The sequence below is a fragment of the Schistocerca americana genome, chromosome 2 (assembly GCF_021461395.2).
Source record: "Schistocerca americana isolate TAMUIC-IGC-003095 chromosome 2, iqSchAmer2.1, whole genome shotgun sequence".
Lineage (NCBI taxonomy): Eukaryota > Metazoa > Arthropoda > Insecta > Orthoptera > Acrididae > Schistocerca > Schistocerca americana.
The window spans coordinates 532,992,212-533,011,559 of record NC_060120.1 but is presented as its reverse complement, the minus strand read 5'-3'; the positions used below and the strand labels follow the sequence as shown (position 1 = coordinate 533,011,559).

General features: G+C 40.4%; 1 protein-coding gene across 1 annotated transcript in view; it reads right to left on the bottom strand.

Annotated features, from left to right (window-relative positions):
- LOC124594752 (toll-like receptor 2 type-2) overlaps window positions 1-19,348 on the bottom strand; it is a 173,830-nt gene that overhangs the window by 74,993 nt on the left and 79,489 nt on the right. The window contains exon 2 of the mRNA XM_047133136.1: window positions 10,910-11,188. Coding sequence (XP_046989092.1) covers window positions 10,910-11,188 — 279 coding nt within the window. The remainder of the gene's footprint in view (window positions 1-10,909; window positions 11,189-19,348) is intronic.

Below are 19,348 nucleotides of genomic sequence, written 5' to 3'. Positions count from 1 at the left end.
ATGAGAGACTACTTACTTACTTATACATAATGGCCTGTTACATGGTATTGTACAATATGCCAAATTTTGTATCTATAATTACATTTCTCCACCCATTTTCGGTTAAATAATAAAATCGCTACGGTATAAAATAAAGCAAAATAGCATTATTACTATTTTTAATATTTAGAACCATTGTTCCTCAGTTGGTACTTCAGTTATAAAGGGTGTCGATAAAAGAATGTCAGTTTCAATGGTAGATTATAACGGTTTAATTTAGACTGTTTACTACAAATCATACATCAAATTGAAGGTAAACTAGTCTAGTTTTTCCAACAAATGTTCAATATGAACACGTTTAGTTATACGGCATAAGAGTACATCCAATATAAACCCCAATTCTTCTCACACTTTTCTTAACGAGTCTGGAGTAATGGAAGCAATGGCCTATTAATCTCCGTGCCTCATCCTGGCCAATCATTAGGTACCGGCGGAACATTTACACGATCTTTCATAAAGCCCCAAAGGAGAAAAAATCGTATGGCATGACATCAGGTGAACATGGGGACAGAGGAAAATAGTCTGTCATACTGACCATTACGACCAATCCAACGGTCACGGACTTCGATGTTCAACCATTTCGTACAAACAGATGCCACTGGGGAGGGGCTCCATCTTGTTGACAAATAAGTTTTTCAGTTTCGCCAACTAATTGGGAAAAGAGCCATTTTTGCAACATATGAAGGTAAGCCACAAATGTCACAGTAGCTTCAGAGGAAAAAAAATAAAGAATCTGTAAGTCAGGGACCTGAGTTCAACAGTATATTACGATGCCGATCCCGATTAATTAAATTTACGTTTTCATTTTTCAACTATTTTTTTCGAAAACTTAAACTCTGACGTTCAGTTGGGGAGTCTATAGGATCGATGTATTGTACGAGAACATTCATTTATAATTTCATTCTTTTTCATGTTTTACACAATATTTTGGGAACCTATTGTTATCTCTGATTTTAAAGAAGTTAATTATCCAGTAAATTCCGTTTGCTTCTTTCACCCGTATCTGGCACATATCTGGCGTTCTGCAATGTTTGATCGCAGATATACCGTTCCAAAATGGTGTTAAAATAATATAATTACATCATTTTTATAAATTTTTTTCACGTTCTGAATCAAGTTTTCTCGGTAAGAGTTAACTCAAGCTTACAGAACAAATATATGCTGGAATTAATTTGCTTATTTTTAGTTTTGGAAAGACATAGGCTTAAACGCTGTAAAAATGTTCCACTGGTGCTTTGCAGGAAAGAGTTGTGTTATCTTTCTAGCCTGTAGTGTTTCATGTAAGAAAGTCTTCGTTCAGCTTTCGAGAAGAACAATCTTGTCTTGCTGATGTTATGGAGTGGAGTTTTATTTTTGCCTGATTTGCTGTGAAGTCAGTGTGTAAAATGAATGTCATTTTTATCTAATTCTACAACTGTTAATGATACGTGGAAGTTGAAATGCATTGCAAACTCTCCCATTTGGAATCAGTATTCATTTAACTGTAGCTCTCTTTACAGCGAAGTTCATTAAGTTATGGCGGATTGGGAAATAAATCACAATGTATTCAAACTGTGAATTAATATACTCGCTTATACTTTATAAACCCATACCTCAATACTCATCGCCTAAGGTATAATAGGGCGACGAGAGGAGCCGCAGATTCTTCGAAAAATCAAGATCAGTATCGAAATCGTTTTCGAGTAATGCAACAATCATTTTATAAACCGATATCTTACATCGCTGTTTCCCATCGCATTCTGTTTGACATTTACAAATCAGATAGCTCTGACAAAGAAATGCATATACTTCAGTTTACATCATTATAATATATTTTTTGTAACTGGACTGAAGGAATGGTACTGTTAGACAGCGGAGAAAATCTCTTTGATATCATACAGGTTCATGAGGAAGTGATGACCTCCAGATACGAATAGGCTATTATGGGTACTTACTTTCCCACTTAGATGAAAAGTTGCCTGATCACTGAACACCACACAATCAAGAAAACCATCTCCCCATTGCAACATTCCACTTGCAAAGCTATAACGTACCATAGTCATCTGTGGAGGTGGTGGTGGTTAGTGTTTAACGTCCCGTCGACAACGAGGTCATTAGAGACGGAGCGCAAGCTCGGGTTAGGGAAGGATTGGGAAGGAAATCGGCCGTGCCCTTTCAAAGGAACCATCCCGGCATTTGCCTGAAACGATTTAGGGAAATCACGGAAAACCTAAATCAGGATGGCCGGAGACGGGATTGAACCGTCGTCCTCCCGAATGCGAGTCCAGTGTGCTAACCACTGCGCCACCTCGCTCGGTTATAGTCATCTGTCTTTATAGCATGTACAACTGTAACCGCAAAGGAGACGTGTGTAAACGTTTTCTTAAAAGCTTCCACACTGTCGTCTTTGGCAACTGAAGTTCAAGACTTCTTTCCAGACAGACTTCTTAGGACTATGATGTTGATATGTTTTCAGCATCCACTTCAGACACTTTTGGTTGTCCCTTGTTTTTTCCCTTTACGCGCACATTTGGTCGATTACAATTGACTGTGGCATCCGAAGATGTTTTTACCACATGAGGGATCACAATTAAACTTCAAACAAAATTCACATTGATCTGAAATCACATATTCACTCTTAGCAAGCTGCAGGTCACAAAACACTTTACACTCAGGAGGCGCCATTTTGCATATATTGCGCTGCAAGTGCGAAAACAGCATAGCAGTTCTCGTGCATGCACTTATCTAAAACTGTTTTACATTTTTCTTTAATTGTGGCCTTGACCCAACACCCTACAACGCTTACATTTAGTAGTATTAAAATCTGTAATTGGGACATTGTTTTATGGACCATTTGTATCTATGACGCAGATAAGAAAAATCCTTCTTTTACAACTCAATGTTTTATTTGTGCAGAATCAAACATGTTTCGCCTATTTATGTTTGGCATCATTAATGGTCTATAATATAAAGAAAATTATTTAACTATACAAATTTTGTTAGATCTCTAGTAATTTTGGCAGATCATTTAAATCATCTACCTACTTACAAATATATGGTTGTGTTTTATCATTTACATTCATTTTTCTGTCCTTTTCGTGTATCCTTGTGTTCTTCTGTAGCTACTAGATGGATACAGTACTGGCTTCCAATTAATAGGTCACATGTATACATGTCACAATTGTAATCTATCCAAGAACATGTGCAGTCTGCAATAATATAGGTTACGTGTAATGTAATGTATAAATGTAACATATCAAGTGGGAACCTGTACTGTGACCATCTAGTAGACGAAAGAATGCTTAGATAAATAAAAGGACAGAAAAATAAATGTAAGTGCTAAATCGCAACCACATATTTGTAGATAGTTAGATCATTTAAATGAACTGACAAGACTCACTACTGATCTCCTAACAAAACAAGTATAATTAAATAATCTTCTTTATATTTTAGATCACTGATCTAAAGCATCAATAAGTGGAACATCTTTCGTCATATACTGATAAAAGATTCAGTCGCAATAAATGGAATTATTATAACCACATGAAAAATACTATCACTGTTATCGCTTCTACTGCTAATAGTATGCAACTGTGTCTACATATGCCTAAGTCTACGATACCATTATTACTTCTTCTAATTGAAAAATACTCACTTCAGTTGGTCTTTATTTTAATTTTCTGAGAACATTCCAGATCACTAGATAACATTCGAAACATCTTAAAAATGAACGTTCAAAGAATCATAAAAATGTTAGTATGTCGTGCTCAAAAATCTAACTTTGTATCACTTTCACTTTTGTTTGCTTCACTCTAATCGAGTACTAAAAATATACTGACATATGTGTCTCTCCATCGCCTATATATACCTTTCTGAGCTGGAATGTATACCCACCATAACAGGAACATTCGAGAACATTCTCAAACATTGTGAAAAAATCTAGAACATTCTAAAACAGTCTCAAAACTTCTGGAAGATTCTATACTAATCTTGAACATTCTACAACTTTCTCCAATATTTTCGAACATCGGTATAGCCGACCTATTCGTCTCGAGAGAATCAGCAACTGGATTTACATTTAAAACAATTCTCATCTATTCCTTAGTCTCAGTTGCAATTTTCAATTACGTGAGATTTAATTAAAATGTGCAACTGAGACTGAACAATAAATGAGAACTGTTTTGAATTCTCGAACATTCTAGGAGGAATAACTTCGCCGAGTGTCGGCCACATCAGCACTCGATACCCAGCTGCTCCATTCTCCTCCATAAGAAGTCCACTGGTGCAATGCCCTTTTTAGACAACCTTCTCTTCTAACCCAATTATCTGCAGTTCCAAACCGAAACCTTTTTCATGGATGGTGAGTGGAGGACTACCATACTATGTATCCGCCTTGGGGGCTGCAGGGATGGGTTGCGAAGTTACAGCAACAAATTCGTATACATTTCTTGTCTACTAGCTTAGCGCCCGCTGCCTCGTTCACGTCTCCGTGGTGATTAACGTATTAAAGAGCCCTTTCTTTTTCTATGCAATTCTGACAAAGCCGATTTGTCGTGGTGACTGTTAAATAGCTTCCTTTGATTAGTTCATAAATTGCAACGCCTTCTGAACTTTTCACGCTAATTAAGGCCAGAAATCATGATCTTTTCCGAATGTACAACTGACCAAAACGCTATTCTGGTTGCTGGAAGGTGTTTTTCTCCGTTTAGGTTTAAAAATGTTGTAATATAACGATTTATTTTTAAAAAAAATTTCAGCGTCTATTTCAGCCCCTTAGGGGGTGAATTTCAAAAAGTGTTGAAAAACGTATTTTTATATTTCGGACCGATAAACCTATTAACAATTTTGCTTATTTAATTGCTATCTTGAATTCATATTTATAATGTCATTACAAGACCTATCTCACGCTGCGACCCAGAAGAACTTAAATGAATGAGTAGATAATTTCAAAGAAGCACGAAAGTTTGAACGCCCACGTACAAATGTAAACTGATGATGAAATGTATTCGTTTGATGACGCAAACTCTTTTCTTACTTAAATGAGCTTTTTCTCATTCTCCTAAGTGCAAAATGCCCCTTATTTTAGAAAGATCAATATTTCGTGTTCTTTCATTTTCTACGTAGCTGAAATACATCCGCATCTTCATCTGTACTCTGTGAATCACCGTAAACTATGTGACAGAGGCCATTATTTACTGAACCGCACATCAAAGTCTGTTCCTCTTGCACTCGCGGATGGAGCGTGGGAAGAATGAACACCTCTGCTCCTCTGAGCCAGCTGTCATTTCCGTAATTTTATCTGCACAATCTCTAGGGGATAGGTACGCAGGGGGCTGAAATATGAGTTTTGGAGTGTTGCAGGTTCTTGAGAGATGTGCGGCGCATTGCTTAGAGTTCTGAAAGCTGAGATTTTCCACCATTTCTGTTACACTCTCTCGCCAGTCCCACGCTTCTCGTACTGATAATGTTTCCAAACCGGATAACCATTACTAATTCACTGTAGAACGTAAATATTCTTAAAAAATGTTTATCTTTGAAAATGAACGTTCAGCTTTTGTAACAGCCGTGGGTGTGTTAGATACATGAGGACATCTTTAAAAAAGAAATGTCACTGAGAAACCTAAGTTCTCATTTTTAATGTATTCGCCACAGGCGATAAGAAAAAAGATTGTACTGTTACGTATGCGTCTGTAATGTATTTCATTCTTTAAAGCCAGGTATTTAGTTGCGAACAAGCATTGTCTACCATCGGATAAAAAAGTATCACTGTAAGATCAGTTTGAGGGCTCTGTCAATCTCTCGTCCTCGTGAAGCTCGTAGAAGTACTTCACTACTGCTTTAATTCGTTTCTTAGTCAGTTTACAGTCAGTGGTTCATTTTTCACAGATGCTGAAAGTTTCGTCAAGTCCTTTGTGTTACGTTCCTTTGATGCTAGCTATTTCTCACGGCAGCCGAGTGATATGTTACTGCACTCGGGAGGACGCGATTCAAATCCCAGACCGTCCTCCCAAACTAAGGCTTACCGTAATCCCTCCCTGCCCCCCTCGCCCTACCACATCGCTCGAGGAATATGGCGGAATGGTTCCTTTGAAAAGAATACGGCCGTATCTTAAATCTTATGCACCTGCAACGTTTATGCCATTAGACTACGTGGTGTGGTGGTATGTCAATGGTGACGTGTTAATTCTTTCTGGTAATTTGTACAGAATCTGAAAAGAGCACTCGTAATATCATATTTTTGTATTTGTATCAAATCTGAAAAGGATAATATCATTTATTTTTTTTTTTAGATCTATCGCTAAACTTCATTCGTTAAAGGTTTTACTCTTACGAATTAAGTTTGTCAGAGTCTTAAGAACGTCAGTGAATCTCTAAGTGTATAAACAGTTTCTTATCCGTCAGACTACTGTGTTGCATCCGTTGTCTTCAGCGTTACTTTGAAATTACTCGCCGAACAAGTTTTTAAATCTTAAATGCTCTGACAAAAAAGAATTGCAGATCCTTCTCAAGGCTGTTTCTTAATTAGTCTCTTAGCCTCTATAGCGCTTTTAAGGACTACATTCAAATTGTGAGTGGGTTGTTTATCGCACACAATTGTGCACGCCTCTCATGGCGGATGCTCCGTCATAGCCTTACAGCCGAAACACTTGCGCACATCTAGTGCCTTTCTTTGTATAGCTAATTAACTGATGATTGAACCAATTCAGATTGATCGTTGGCCTGGGTAAAGGAGGTAAATGATTCGCATATCTTTACGTCTGAATGATTTCCAAAACAGTCTGTCATTGTTTTGAAGGCCATCTTTCCACTCATTCTTTCCTTCATTCTCATTATTCCTATTTTTTTGTTATTTCCAGAGGCACCTTATCCTCAGAGCATTGCTCTAGTCGCCCCACAGCAATTATGTCCCACGGTTACTGTCTTAATTGTGTGGTCATTATTTTCCGCATCTTCTCTTATGCGCGGTTCACACTGAGACGAATACGATATGCGACAAGACACGCTGAAATGAGGGTCGCGACGCGATCTTTTTTTAGCGGTACGACACTCGTATTCGCACTAGGATGCGACTCGCCATACGACAAACGACAAGACATCACGAATCACGTTTCTGTTTTAGTCGCAATCATGAGATCTTCTGAGAGGAGGTTTTGTGGCTTATCATTATTTGAAGCTCAAGAAATTGAAAAAGAGAAGGAAGTACTGAGTGCCCCGTACAGTGCTATAAATACCAAACATTATTCAGCTATAGTTTCTCGTGAGCTCTCCCAACATGAACACAAATTCCCCGAATTCTACAGAATGAGTACGGACAATTTCCACTTTCTGGAGCAACTTCTATCAGCTACTCTGACGAATCAGGATACAAATTTCTACTTGCTACTTCTCCTGTTGAGAAGTTATTCATTACAAAAGGTAAGTTGGTGCAAGAGTTCTTTTCAGTTTCGCAAAGTGGACTGTATACAATTCAGACTGAGGAGTACTGAGAAGAAACGTTGCTGGACCTGAAGATAGATCAGTCATCGTCGATGGTGTAGCAGTGGATGGTGAACTCTGTATAGGTGTAGACAATGTGTTTAAAGTGATGGAAGAGGCCCATGTGATCAGCAAACTCCCGACGATCTTTCTCGGATACGTCCACCTACTCATTCAGAAGAAACAAGAGTTAGCTTTTATGCCTGTTACAAAGTTTCCCGAAATCAGGGGACACAGATTGAAAAAAAAAAAAAAAAGAAAGTATAGTCAACACCATCAGATGACGACTCACAGTGCCTTTTCATTTTAGTAAGTTTTTTTCATTTCTAGCTTCAGTCTGTGTCGGCAATATACAAGGTCTGTTGAAAAAATTCCGGAACATTCGTAACTTCGCGCCAGTGGTGTGCTGGAGCGAAATGCGGCTGGCGTCCCTGCATACGCCTGTGTTAACGTGTAACTGCCGAAAGTTACATTGTTGTATGTCTGTTCAGTAGTGTCTGTAGTGTTTAAAGCGTTGTGCCGGGCAGTTTGCGAATTTCGACGAGGCAAAGTTAGAGGAGCAACGCGTCTGCATTAAATTTTGCGTGAAACTCTAGGAAACCTTTACAGAGCACACCAAATGATGCAGGAAGCCTACAGTGATGAGTGCTTAAGCCATGCTCGATGTTACGAATGGTTCACACGGTGTAAGAATAGCCGTACGGAAGTTAAAGATGACCCTCGTTCAGGAAACCCTTCGACGTTTACCGACGACACTCGTATCAGGACCGTCAACGAAACTGCACTTGCGAATAGAGGATGGACTGTCCGAGAGACTGCAGAAGAATGAAACATTTCAGTTGGATTACGGCATGAAATGCTGACACAGCATCTTGGAATGCATCGTGTTGCCTCCAAATTCGTCCCACGGCTCATGAGTCAAGACCAGAAAGACATTCGATTCGCTACCTGTGAAGAGCTTTTGGATCGCGCTGATGAGAATTATAACTGCTTATTAGACGTGGCTCTGCGGTTTTTCTTTTTTTTTTTTTTTTCGTGGCGCAGGGACAAACTGTTAATCGATGGTACTACAGGGACGTGTTGCAACGCCTGCCAGAAAATGTCATAAGGAAGCGGCCTGAAATGTGGGGATTACGCCATTAACAAACGTGTGAGTTCCGCCAATCCGTGGACCCAAAACACACGGGAGAAATCTATTGCACCTTTCTGCGGACGCATGAAATTAACTCCCAGAGGCGTGTATATTTATTGAAAATGGAAGCCTTCGACACAGGAGTTATGTTCAGAGTAATGTTAGCTGTGCAAACCAGTAACTCAGACTGTTTACCAAGGTTTGTCTGTGGCAGTTTGTGTTCGGGGAGCACGAATTTTATAAGTGTTGTACTCACATTAAAATTGGAATAGTATAAATTATACATTGTCATACACAGCTTTCGTGCCAATGGATCTCTGTATTCGCTTATACAGAAGTTGCTAGAAATGTTGCATGTGTCGCCGTGGTGTCTAGAAATAGTGTTTCCCACGCACATAAGAAAAAATACAGTCTTATAAACTTTCTAATGATTATAGACGAATTTCAAACATTAAGATTTATTTTTGTCAGAAGACTAATTTGCTCTTTCAATCAAATAAATGTTATAAAAGGAATCAAATGCGACTGGAAATTGCTGTTTCTGGTTATGTGTAACTAGCCGTAAATAAGGATAGTCAGCTTTCGTCTTTGTGCCACTGCAGTTTGCATCTGAAATCCCAGTACCACGCGGCCACGTATTCTAGACTTCTCGTCTCCCTAGTACCGAATCGGTAGAGATGGCTGAAATTCGAGCTGCTAATATGTTGGCTCTTTCCGCTGCCTACTAGTATCACCTGACAGTGTGTGCAATAGGCATTACACTACAGTGGTCATTGTTTAATACTACATTTCATTGAGCAGTGACTGACAGGAGTAGCTGTTTTGGAAAGACGATGTATGACTTTAGACTGAATTCACTTGTTTCTAGTCTCTCACGATCTTATCTTTCAATGTCGACTATAAAAAGTATCTTCCTTGAACGTGTTGATAAATTTAAACCATTTCATATTCAGTTACGTAAAACATATTTGTGATCTTTAACTCCGCGTGTTATGTCTGCTTTCGTTTTGCGTGTTACGTTTGCTTTCGCTTATGAGTGCACAGACGCACTGAATAAGCCGTTCTCTGCTATCTAAAGTTGACTAAATTATTCGCATATCCTTACATCAGAATTATTTCCCAGATTGAACTTTGATATTATTTTAATATGGGGAACGAAAAATGTTCAAATGTGTGTGAAATCTTATGGGACTTAACTGCTAAGGTCATCAGTCCCTAAGCTTACACACTACCTAACCTAAATTACCCACGCCCGAGGGAGGACTCGAACTTCTGCCGGGACCAGCCGCACAGTCCATGACTGCAGCGCCCGAGACCGCTCGGCTAATCCTGCGTGGCATAGGGAAAGACTTCTCTTGATTGTACGATTTTAGTTTTTAATTATTTTCTTCGTGTTCTTCTTTCTTGACAGAGTACATGACACTGTATCGTGATGTTTGAGTTAGCATTAATGATTTAGACGCTAGAATACTAATCGTTGTTATTATAAGTCAAAGTGGCCCGTTACGAATTTTAATTTTGTGTTCAATTTTTGTAAGGCGTCTACCTGAAGAGATGCCCGGACCTAAAAGATGCTCCATACTGAGTCAGTATTGAATAGGATTGGGGAGAAGAGAAGTTTGTGGCACAACTTGAGTAGAAGAAGGGATCGGTTGGTAGGACATGTTCTGAGGCATCAAGGGATCACCAGTTTAGTATTGGAGGGCAGCGTGGAGGGTAAAAATCGTAGAGGGAGACCAAGAGATGAATACACTAAGCAGATTCAGAAGGATGTAGGCTGCAGTAGGTACTGGGAGTTGAAGAAGCTTGCACAGGATAGAGTAGCATGGAGAGCTGCATCAAACCAGTCTCAGGACTGAAGACCACAACAACTGAGTCAGTAGCCCAACAATAGTCACGTCCGCAGAGGAAATTCCCATGTAGTGTGCTCTGCAGTGCCTTCTTCTCTGCTGACGCATTATTTTGTTCTTTTCCTGCTCATTCGGTGTAAATCTGCTGTGTAAGGACAGTAGCTCTCTTGAGGGCTTATAGTATCATAAGACGAGCCTTTGTTTTTGATTGACTGTGGAGGTGTTTGAGATATAACCTACACAATTTGTGTGCAGCCTAGTGATTATTAAAATTGTAACCACATTCTATCAAGTCGAGTGCCACCACACCAGTTGACGATTATCAGTTACAGAGGTGGACGTTGTTTTATATTCAGTAATGTGATAAAATTCAACTTTTTAGTTTCGTTGTACTGCAACAAATAGCAAATCGAGAAGTGATGGGTACCGGTACCTTGTATCTGGTATTTCGGAGAGAGTCATGTTCACGAGCACAGCAAAACCGTAGGATGCGAAGGGCTTGTAGTCGAGCGCTCGGTAGAGGAGGTAGCAGCGGAGCTGGCCCTCGCTGGTCATCTCTGGGCACTCGATGTCGGCGTCTTCTAGGTACTCGGAGGGGCAGCTACTGCCGCCGTCTATGAGAGCAGCGTGGGCAGTGCCGTCCACCTCCGGCGTTGCCCCCGCGGCCCCCAGCAGCAGCAACAGCACTGCCGCTGCCACGCATCTGTAGGCACTATGGATCAGGATGTCTACTAAGCTGGTTTCCACAAATCACGGAAAAACCAAGAAATCAATAACTCAAAGCAACAGACCAGAGAACGCTGTGCGCTAGTATGATGGCAGTGTTGCGTCAAACTAGTGAATCAGTGGTGCTGCATGGATTTCTTGATCCATGAAGTTCCAGGGATACATCTGTAACCATATCTTCCTTTATTCTGATATTTCGATTGAAAAACGTTGAATCATCTTCTGAGTGACCCGTAAGACAGCCCTCCACCTATCTCAAAGACTCGCAGAGTGTACCAAAACACATGCTGCCAAGACATGCATTTCCTGTACACCCTCTACTGCATCAGCAGATACCCTGACGATGATCGAATCCCAAAAAGGATGAGATGGATGCCAGCATTTGGCCATTGCCATAGTCGTTATAGTGGTCCATCTCAATGCAGTGCACTGCGACAGTTGCTTAGTTGGACAGTAACAGTCATGTACAGCGTCAATGTTCCAGGCAACATTCTTGAACGGTTTATGAGGCTTGTCCAACGTAGGAAAGTCCAAATTTAAACGAGATTTTACATACGCCACCTAAGACAGCTGCTGCTTTGTCGGTGAGGACGACCTGGTACTTCATAAAGCAGTTATGTATAAAATCCCACGTGAATGTGGACTTTCCTACATCGGAAAAATGGCACGTACGGTTCAAGAACTATACATGGAACATCAATGATTCAACTGCCTGCTACACGCCAGCAAGCCAGTGGTGGAAGAACACTGCACTGAGATGGGCCACTCTATGGACTACGACACTGTCCAAATACTGGCATCCAGCTCATCGTTCTCGGATTCAGTCATCAAGTTCTCTATTGAAATCCGCCTGAGGAAGGTCTTATTCAGCTGCGATGGCCACTTCAGTTTTGATAAAGTATGGAATCCAGCAGTTGCAGTTATCAACTCATAGAAAACGATACATGGCCCCTTTATAGTCAAATGCCTATGACCAGAGTTCAGTCACCAAATATGTCCATCGCAGAGGGCACATACCTCTACTGCCCAACTGGCATTTCTTCAACAGCTACTGTCTGGGGCCGCATTCACATTGGTGCCTTCCACAGATTTATAAGGCACGTGAAAGAGGTTTTGTATCCAAAATATAGTAACAAAAGAAGAATTAGTTACAGCTACAATCCCTGAACTTCACGGATCAGAAGTGTCCAATCTAATCCCATCATCTCTACATAGAACACCACTACCTGTTTGTGATGAAAGCAGAAATATTATACGGGAGCGGAAGAACACAATTACGATAGCTACCTTGATCGAATAACGCGGAGGGATCATTTAGTGGTCGAATTGCGGTGGTCGGCCGTTGGGAGGTTGGAGTGAGGTCAGAGTCGGTGAGAAATGGTCCGCTGGTTCGTAGACTGTAGTAGCCATTTCTAACTTTGGGTTTGACAACCAAAAAGCTTCTCTTTTTTTATTTTGAAATTTGTGGTAAGGTGTCATGGGTTCAAACTGCTGAGGTCATCGGTCCCTAAGCTTACGCACTACTTAATCCAACTTAAACCAACATACGCTAAGGAAAACACACTATAATATTGTGCCCTGCCATCGACGTAATAGCATTCTATTTTCTTTTTCTATCGAAGTATCAAGATTGAACGATATAATTTAAGCACTAAGTCAATGAACTGCGCTGGAAGTCAGCGCATATGAACGGCCAGAATAATGTGAGCGGCGTATCATTATTATCTATGTTTTGTTCTATATATGAATGCGCGCCCATCTTTTCTTGCTCCTCCTACACTTCTTCTTCTTCTTCTTCTTTAATCGCGCGCCCTTCCGACAGTATCTTACGCTAACAAGCTCCTATTTTCTTCAATTTTGTTCAAATGAACTAAACTTGTATTCCTGTTAGGAATTTATTTAATAATTCCATTATTGTCGCCAAGAGCGACTACTGTTAGGATCTTATTATGAATACTTTATTCTTTCGCTCCAGAATTGAGCTAAGATTGTTGTAATTTCCAAGTATTTCGCCGAAATACGGCACAATTCTTTGTTATGTTCAAAACCGTGAGGATTATTCACAAAATGTAAGATTTCAGTGCAAAAAAGACTTATTTTGTTAAATAATACTTGTTTAATTTAACATTTCTACTTTCATTTAGTAGTAGCAATCACAAATTCTCAATTTATAAATGTTATAGATTTTTGTACTACATTTTTTTTCTTACGATGCCAATGCGATACTCACGAGATTAAATTAAATCGTTCTGAATCTCTCGCGAGGCGAGAAGCTAGTCAGAAATTTACTAGAGATTACAAAAACACAAATTAAACGTTTTTCAGCACGCTACAAGTCTACTGACCTTCACTTCAAGCGATAAAAGGTAAAAAAGAGTAGAATAAACTAAGAAGTGAAGTGACCATCTTATGCATTCTGTAGTATTGTGTACATTTTCTGATAAAAATGATTTTTGTTCTAAAAACTAAAAAGTGGCGTGTGTGAAATACTTAATTCATTTACTTTTAGTTAATGATAAGAAGTGATACTTCTAATTAATCGTACTAATTGTTGTGTGTGATATTGAAGTAATAAAAGTAACCAGTCTCATCCTCATATTTAAAAATAAAAAATCAAGGATAATTGGGATATATTAACTTGAAGAAATTCTGCTTAGTAATCACAAAATGCTAATTTGTACGAATGGTGATAAGAATTCGAGATTTCGTCAGTCTGCTGTTTCGAGACATAATTAGTTGGAAATATTTATTCGATTTCTGAATTATTACAAATATATGAATATACTTAAGCTTATTTTACATCCATTACAATTTACGCTAGCCGAAGCATAAATTTCCATAATTCCATAATCATTTCCACCAATATTTATAAAATACGGTAGTTAAAGCTTTAGTATAACACACACCCATGTCCGAGGGAGGACTCGAACCTCCGACGGGGGTGCCGCACGGACCGTGATGACTTTTCACCATGTCCTGTGCACTTAAGGCTATACGATGGATAGTGGTATGGAAGCTAACTTACCAGGCAGATGTCTCTTGCTCACCACTCATCACAGGAAATAAAGATCACAGAGGATACTCCAATAAGTACATTGAGCTGCCTATCAATGAAGGACCATTTCCTTTATGAATGTATCTCTTTTTAGCATACAAAGTGAAAGCAGCAGATTTTTATTTTGTGAGGAACCGAAACCTGATCTTATCCACGAATTACGCATAAGGAGATGGTCTCGGAAGAGACTTTGTGTCTGTATGGGTATATTTTTAGGAAGACGAATAGATCTCATGTCGATGTATGCAGAACTGTGACTGCTCAAGTCTACAGAGACGACGTCCTTGATGTTTATGCATTCTCTTGTACCGACGCTGAAGGCCGTGGTTTCATTCCACGAGAAGACGACGCTTGATCACAGAGGGCTCATCCCATGAACGAATGTCTTCAACAGAAAGCAATTTCACAACGGAATGGCCAGCAGTTTGGGATACTTTTGACAAAACTGGAAGATAACGACTTCAAGTAGTTCTGTCGAAGTTGAGATCAGAATGAATGGAGAACAAGCTCCGGCAGAAATAAGTTAGTGTAGAATTGTAAAGTAGAAGAATTGGAGGGTGAGGACAGGCATTTTCATTGTGGAAGTTATGATCGATCACGTCTGCCAGCTAATGGGAGGATCTCCATATTGTGCACAAAGCACGCCATAACCCCTTCACATCTGCTCCTCCAATCCGAGGGCAAGTGATTAACTGCCAGCGACACTCAGCATCATCCCGCACCATTTATCGGAGACTAGCAGCAGCTGGGCTAGGAAATTACCGTTCCATACGTAGGCCGCCTTTAACACCATAACACAAACGGCTGCGTTTGAATTGGTGCCATGTCAGGCTGATACGTTAAATTATACTGTTCTCTTCTCGTGGCTGCGGTTTCGCCGTTGTTTTGGAGGATTACTGAAATGAGTGCTCGATCTTCCCCCTGTCGCTTACTTGTATAGCCGTTAATAAACTACAAAAGGGACAGTTCCAACACCTATTATAGTAAACACATAGACACTTTGTGCTTGCCCGACACGCGTTCCCAATTCCCACAAGAACAATTCCCCTCGCTTACGCACATCCTAATTCAAACAGTGCGATTGCATCTGAACCTCGAAGGCCTGATGAGACTTCACTCAGCTTTAGACTGTAGGGCGACTGCAGCAGAGTATGAAGAAGACAATGATCCTATGCTGTAGATGTATTCACTTGTACTGCGTCTGGGGGCACAAAAACAGACAAAATTCTAATTTCTGGCCTCCACAAGAGGAAAAAAATGTAAAGATATCAAGGTTGGAAAGGCGTTTGGATCTTCTTAAACTATGTGCTTCTTAAGCTGTATGAGGTGCAACCCTGCGCGAGATCCAGACAAAAAGGTTTGAGTTCTGTGGTGCAGTTGCCACCTCTGCGCAGTGAGTGCCAAGCCAGGGAGACGAGGGTCATTTTACTGAGTCCTGCGCTGTTAAGAGTTTGTTCCTGCGACCAGTCTGATGGTTGTTTGCGAAACTTTCCTACAATCATGTTTATATTAATAATATAAAAAGGTGAAATTAAGTTCAAAAAATATTGACTAGATAACTATCAAACGTTTAAGATAAAATGAACTTTGTGTATTTCGTGTCAAAGTTACTTATTAGGGCACAACACCTACTCAGACTCAACTAATCAGTTGTATCAAAAATGGAACTTTTGCAATCTTGACTCCACTTGGATAAACTTCTGCAGTCATCCATGGCTGTGTGTCCAAGTTCTCGATAGATTATGAAGTGACAATGGTCATATGAGATAGTAATGTAATGTCTCTGTCTGTCGGTAGAGATGCATGAATATAAAATGTAAGCCACTGTGAAGCTATCATAAAGTAGCGTAAGCATGATAGATTTCCTTGGCATGAGGTACCGACATTCATGTGGCAATTCGTACTGGTCTGGTAAAACTTATTTCGTGCACACCACACTACCTGTTTGACGTAGAAACTTGTAAGCATGAATCAAATTTGCACTCGAAAGTGAATTCCAAGTCGGACGTACTAGAGGGAATGTTACCCAGTCTAACGATAATCTTATGAAAATAGTGCACCACGTGAGTCCGTTTCTTACAGAAAACGGCAACAATTTTTCTCTTCGAATGGAGAGCGTTACCAACAAACGGGGATGCTGATTCCCCTCACCTTTGGACAACACTTTCATTTATGTACATCATTATTTCACTTTCTATGCATATCTGATGAATGTAATTAAGATAAATTTTTAAACGTGAGGATGCAGGCGCAACACAGGCCACCTCTTTAATTCCTTTCTCCCTAAGGTAAGAACCATCCGAATGGAATGGTCTGCACTGTCCACTGACACGATTCCGCCTGAGCATGCTTGGAAGCAGTTGAAAGCTGACATGCGCCACTGCAGAAACCATCCTTATACACTGTTGACACTGTGACCTCAAGAGCGCTGTAACTGAATAGTAGGACAGACATGAACAGTGATGTCTCGACCAAACAGTGGACAGCAAGCCAAGGAGGCTCCAAGCACGTCACAACGCACGGGGTAGAGCAACACGGTGCTGTATTATACCCAGCCGTTACTTCTGTACTTTCGTACGGTTTACTTTTTCCATTTTTCTTACTCGTGAATCTTGGCCCACACAAGTTCGCAGATGGTGCAAAACCTTTTTTAGCCGATCAGGTAGCGAATTAGAAAGCTATGTAACAAGTACGAAAGAAATTTTCTTCGCTATAGCAAAATCCGCAGAATATAATTTTAGCTGTGATACATCCTCTCAGAGCCTCTCTCCTGCGCCGCACACGATGGTGAAAGCTGCCTGTTTGGTCGAATCCGTCTGCTCTACTAACAACGTGATAGGGTCAACTAACACGGCACTACGTCAGGGCCGAGACAGCGTAAATTCGCCGCTGGGGAGACGAAACATACATCATTCCAATTACTGTTTGCTTAGGAGAAGGCATATAAAATCTAGAGAGTAAGGCATATCAATTTTGATTTCAGAATAATTCAGCACTAACAGTTCATAATCGGATAACTAATACTGTTGTTGTGGTCTTCAGTCCAGCGACTGGTTTGATGAAGCTGCAAGCCTCTTCATCTCCGAGTACCTACTGCAACCTACATCCTTCTCAATCTGCTTAGCGTATTCATCTCTTGCTCTCCCTATACGATTTTTACCCTCCACGCTTCCGTCCAATCCTAAATTGTCTATCCTTGGTGCCTCAGAGCGTGTCCTACCAACTGAGTGCGTCTTCTAGTCAAGTTGTGCCACAAATTCCTCTTCTCCACAATTCTATTCAGCACCTCCTCATTAGTTACGTCATCTACCCATCTAATCTTCAGCATTCATCTGTAGCACCACATTTCGAAAGCTTCTATTCTCTTCTTGTCTACACTGTTTATCGTCCATGTTTCACTTCCATTAACCTTACGACTTATCTTAGAAGAAAGATCAAGGAAAGGCAAACCTACGTTTCTAGCATTTGTAGACTTAGAGATGCTTTTGACAACGTTGACTGGAATACACTCTTTCAAATTCTAAAGGTGGCAGCGGTAAACAGCAAAACTCATCTACTACTTTTAGAGTCTCATTTCCTAATCTAATTCCCTGAGCTTCAACAGATTTCATTCGACTACATTCCATTCTCCTCGTTTTGCTTTCGTTGATGTTCATTTTACATCCTCCTTTCAAGACACTGTCCATTCCGTTCAGCTGCTCTTCCAGGTCCTTTGTTGTATCTGACAGAATTACAATGTCATCGGCGAACCTCAAAGTTTTTATTTCTTCTCCAGGGATTTGAATTTCCACTCTAAATTTTTCTTTGGATTCCTTTACTGCTTGCTCAATATACAGATTGAATAACATCGGGGATAAGCTAAAACCCTGTCTCACTCCCTTCTCAACCGCTGCTTCCCTTTCATGCCCCTCGACTCTTATAACCGCCATCTGGTGTCTGTACAAATTGTAAACAAGTTTTCGCTCACTGTATTTTACACCTGCCACCTTCAGAATTTGGAAGAGAGGATTCCAGTAACATTGTCAAAAGCTTTTTCTAAGTCTACAAGGGCCAGAAACGTAGGTTTGCCTCTCCTTAACCTATCTTCTAAGATAAGTCGTAGGGTCAGTACTGCCTTGTGTGTTCCAACATTTCTACGGAATCCAAACTGATCTTCCCCGAGGTCGGCTTCTGCCAGTTCTTCCATTCTTCTGTAAAGAGTACGTGTGGTTATTTTGCAACCATGACTTATTAAACTGACAGTTCTGTAATTTTCACACTTGTCAGCAGCTGCTTACTATATTCTTGTTGAAGTCTGAAGGTATTTCGCCTGTCTCATACATCTTGTTCACCAGATGGAAGAGTTCTGTCATGTCTGGCTCTCCCAAGGCTATCAGCAGTTCTAATGGAATGTTCTCTACTCACGGGGGCTTGTTTCGACTTATGTCTTTCAGTGCTCTGTCAAATTCTTCACGCAGTATCGTATCTCCCATTACATCTCCATCTACGTCCTCTTCCATTACCATAATATTGCCTTCAAGAACATCGCCCTTGTGTAGGCCCTCTATATTGTATACTCCTTCCACCTTTCTGCTTTCCTTCTTTGCTTAGGACTGGTTTTCCATCTGAGCTCTTGATATTCATACAGGTCCTCTTTTCTCCAAAGTACTCTTTAATTTTTCTGTAGGCAGTCTCTATCTTACCTCTAGTGATATATGCTTACATCCTTAAATTTGTCACCGAGCAAGGTGGCGCAGTGGTTAGCACACTGGACTCGCATTCGGGAGGACGACGGTTCAATCCCGTCTCCGGCCAACCTGATTTAGGTTTTCCGTGATTTCCCTAAATCGCTTCAGGCAAATGCCGGGATGGTTCCTTTGAAAGGGCACGGCCGATTTCCTTCCCCATCCTTCCCTAACCCGAGCTTGCGCTCCGTCTCTAATGACCTCGTTGTCGACGGGACGTTAAACACTAATCTCCTCCTCCTCCTTAAATTTGTCCTCTTAGCCATCCCTGCTTAGTCAGTTTGCACTTCCTGTTGATCTCTTTTTAAGTCGTTTGTATTCCTTATCCCCTGCTTCATTTACTACATTTTTATATTTTCTCCTTTCA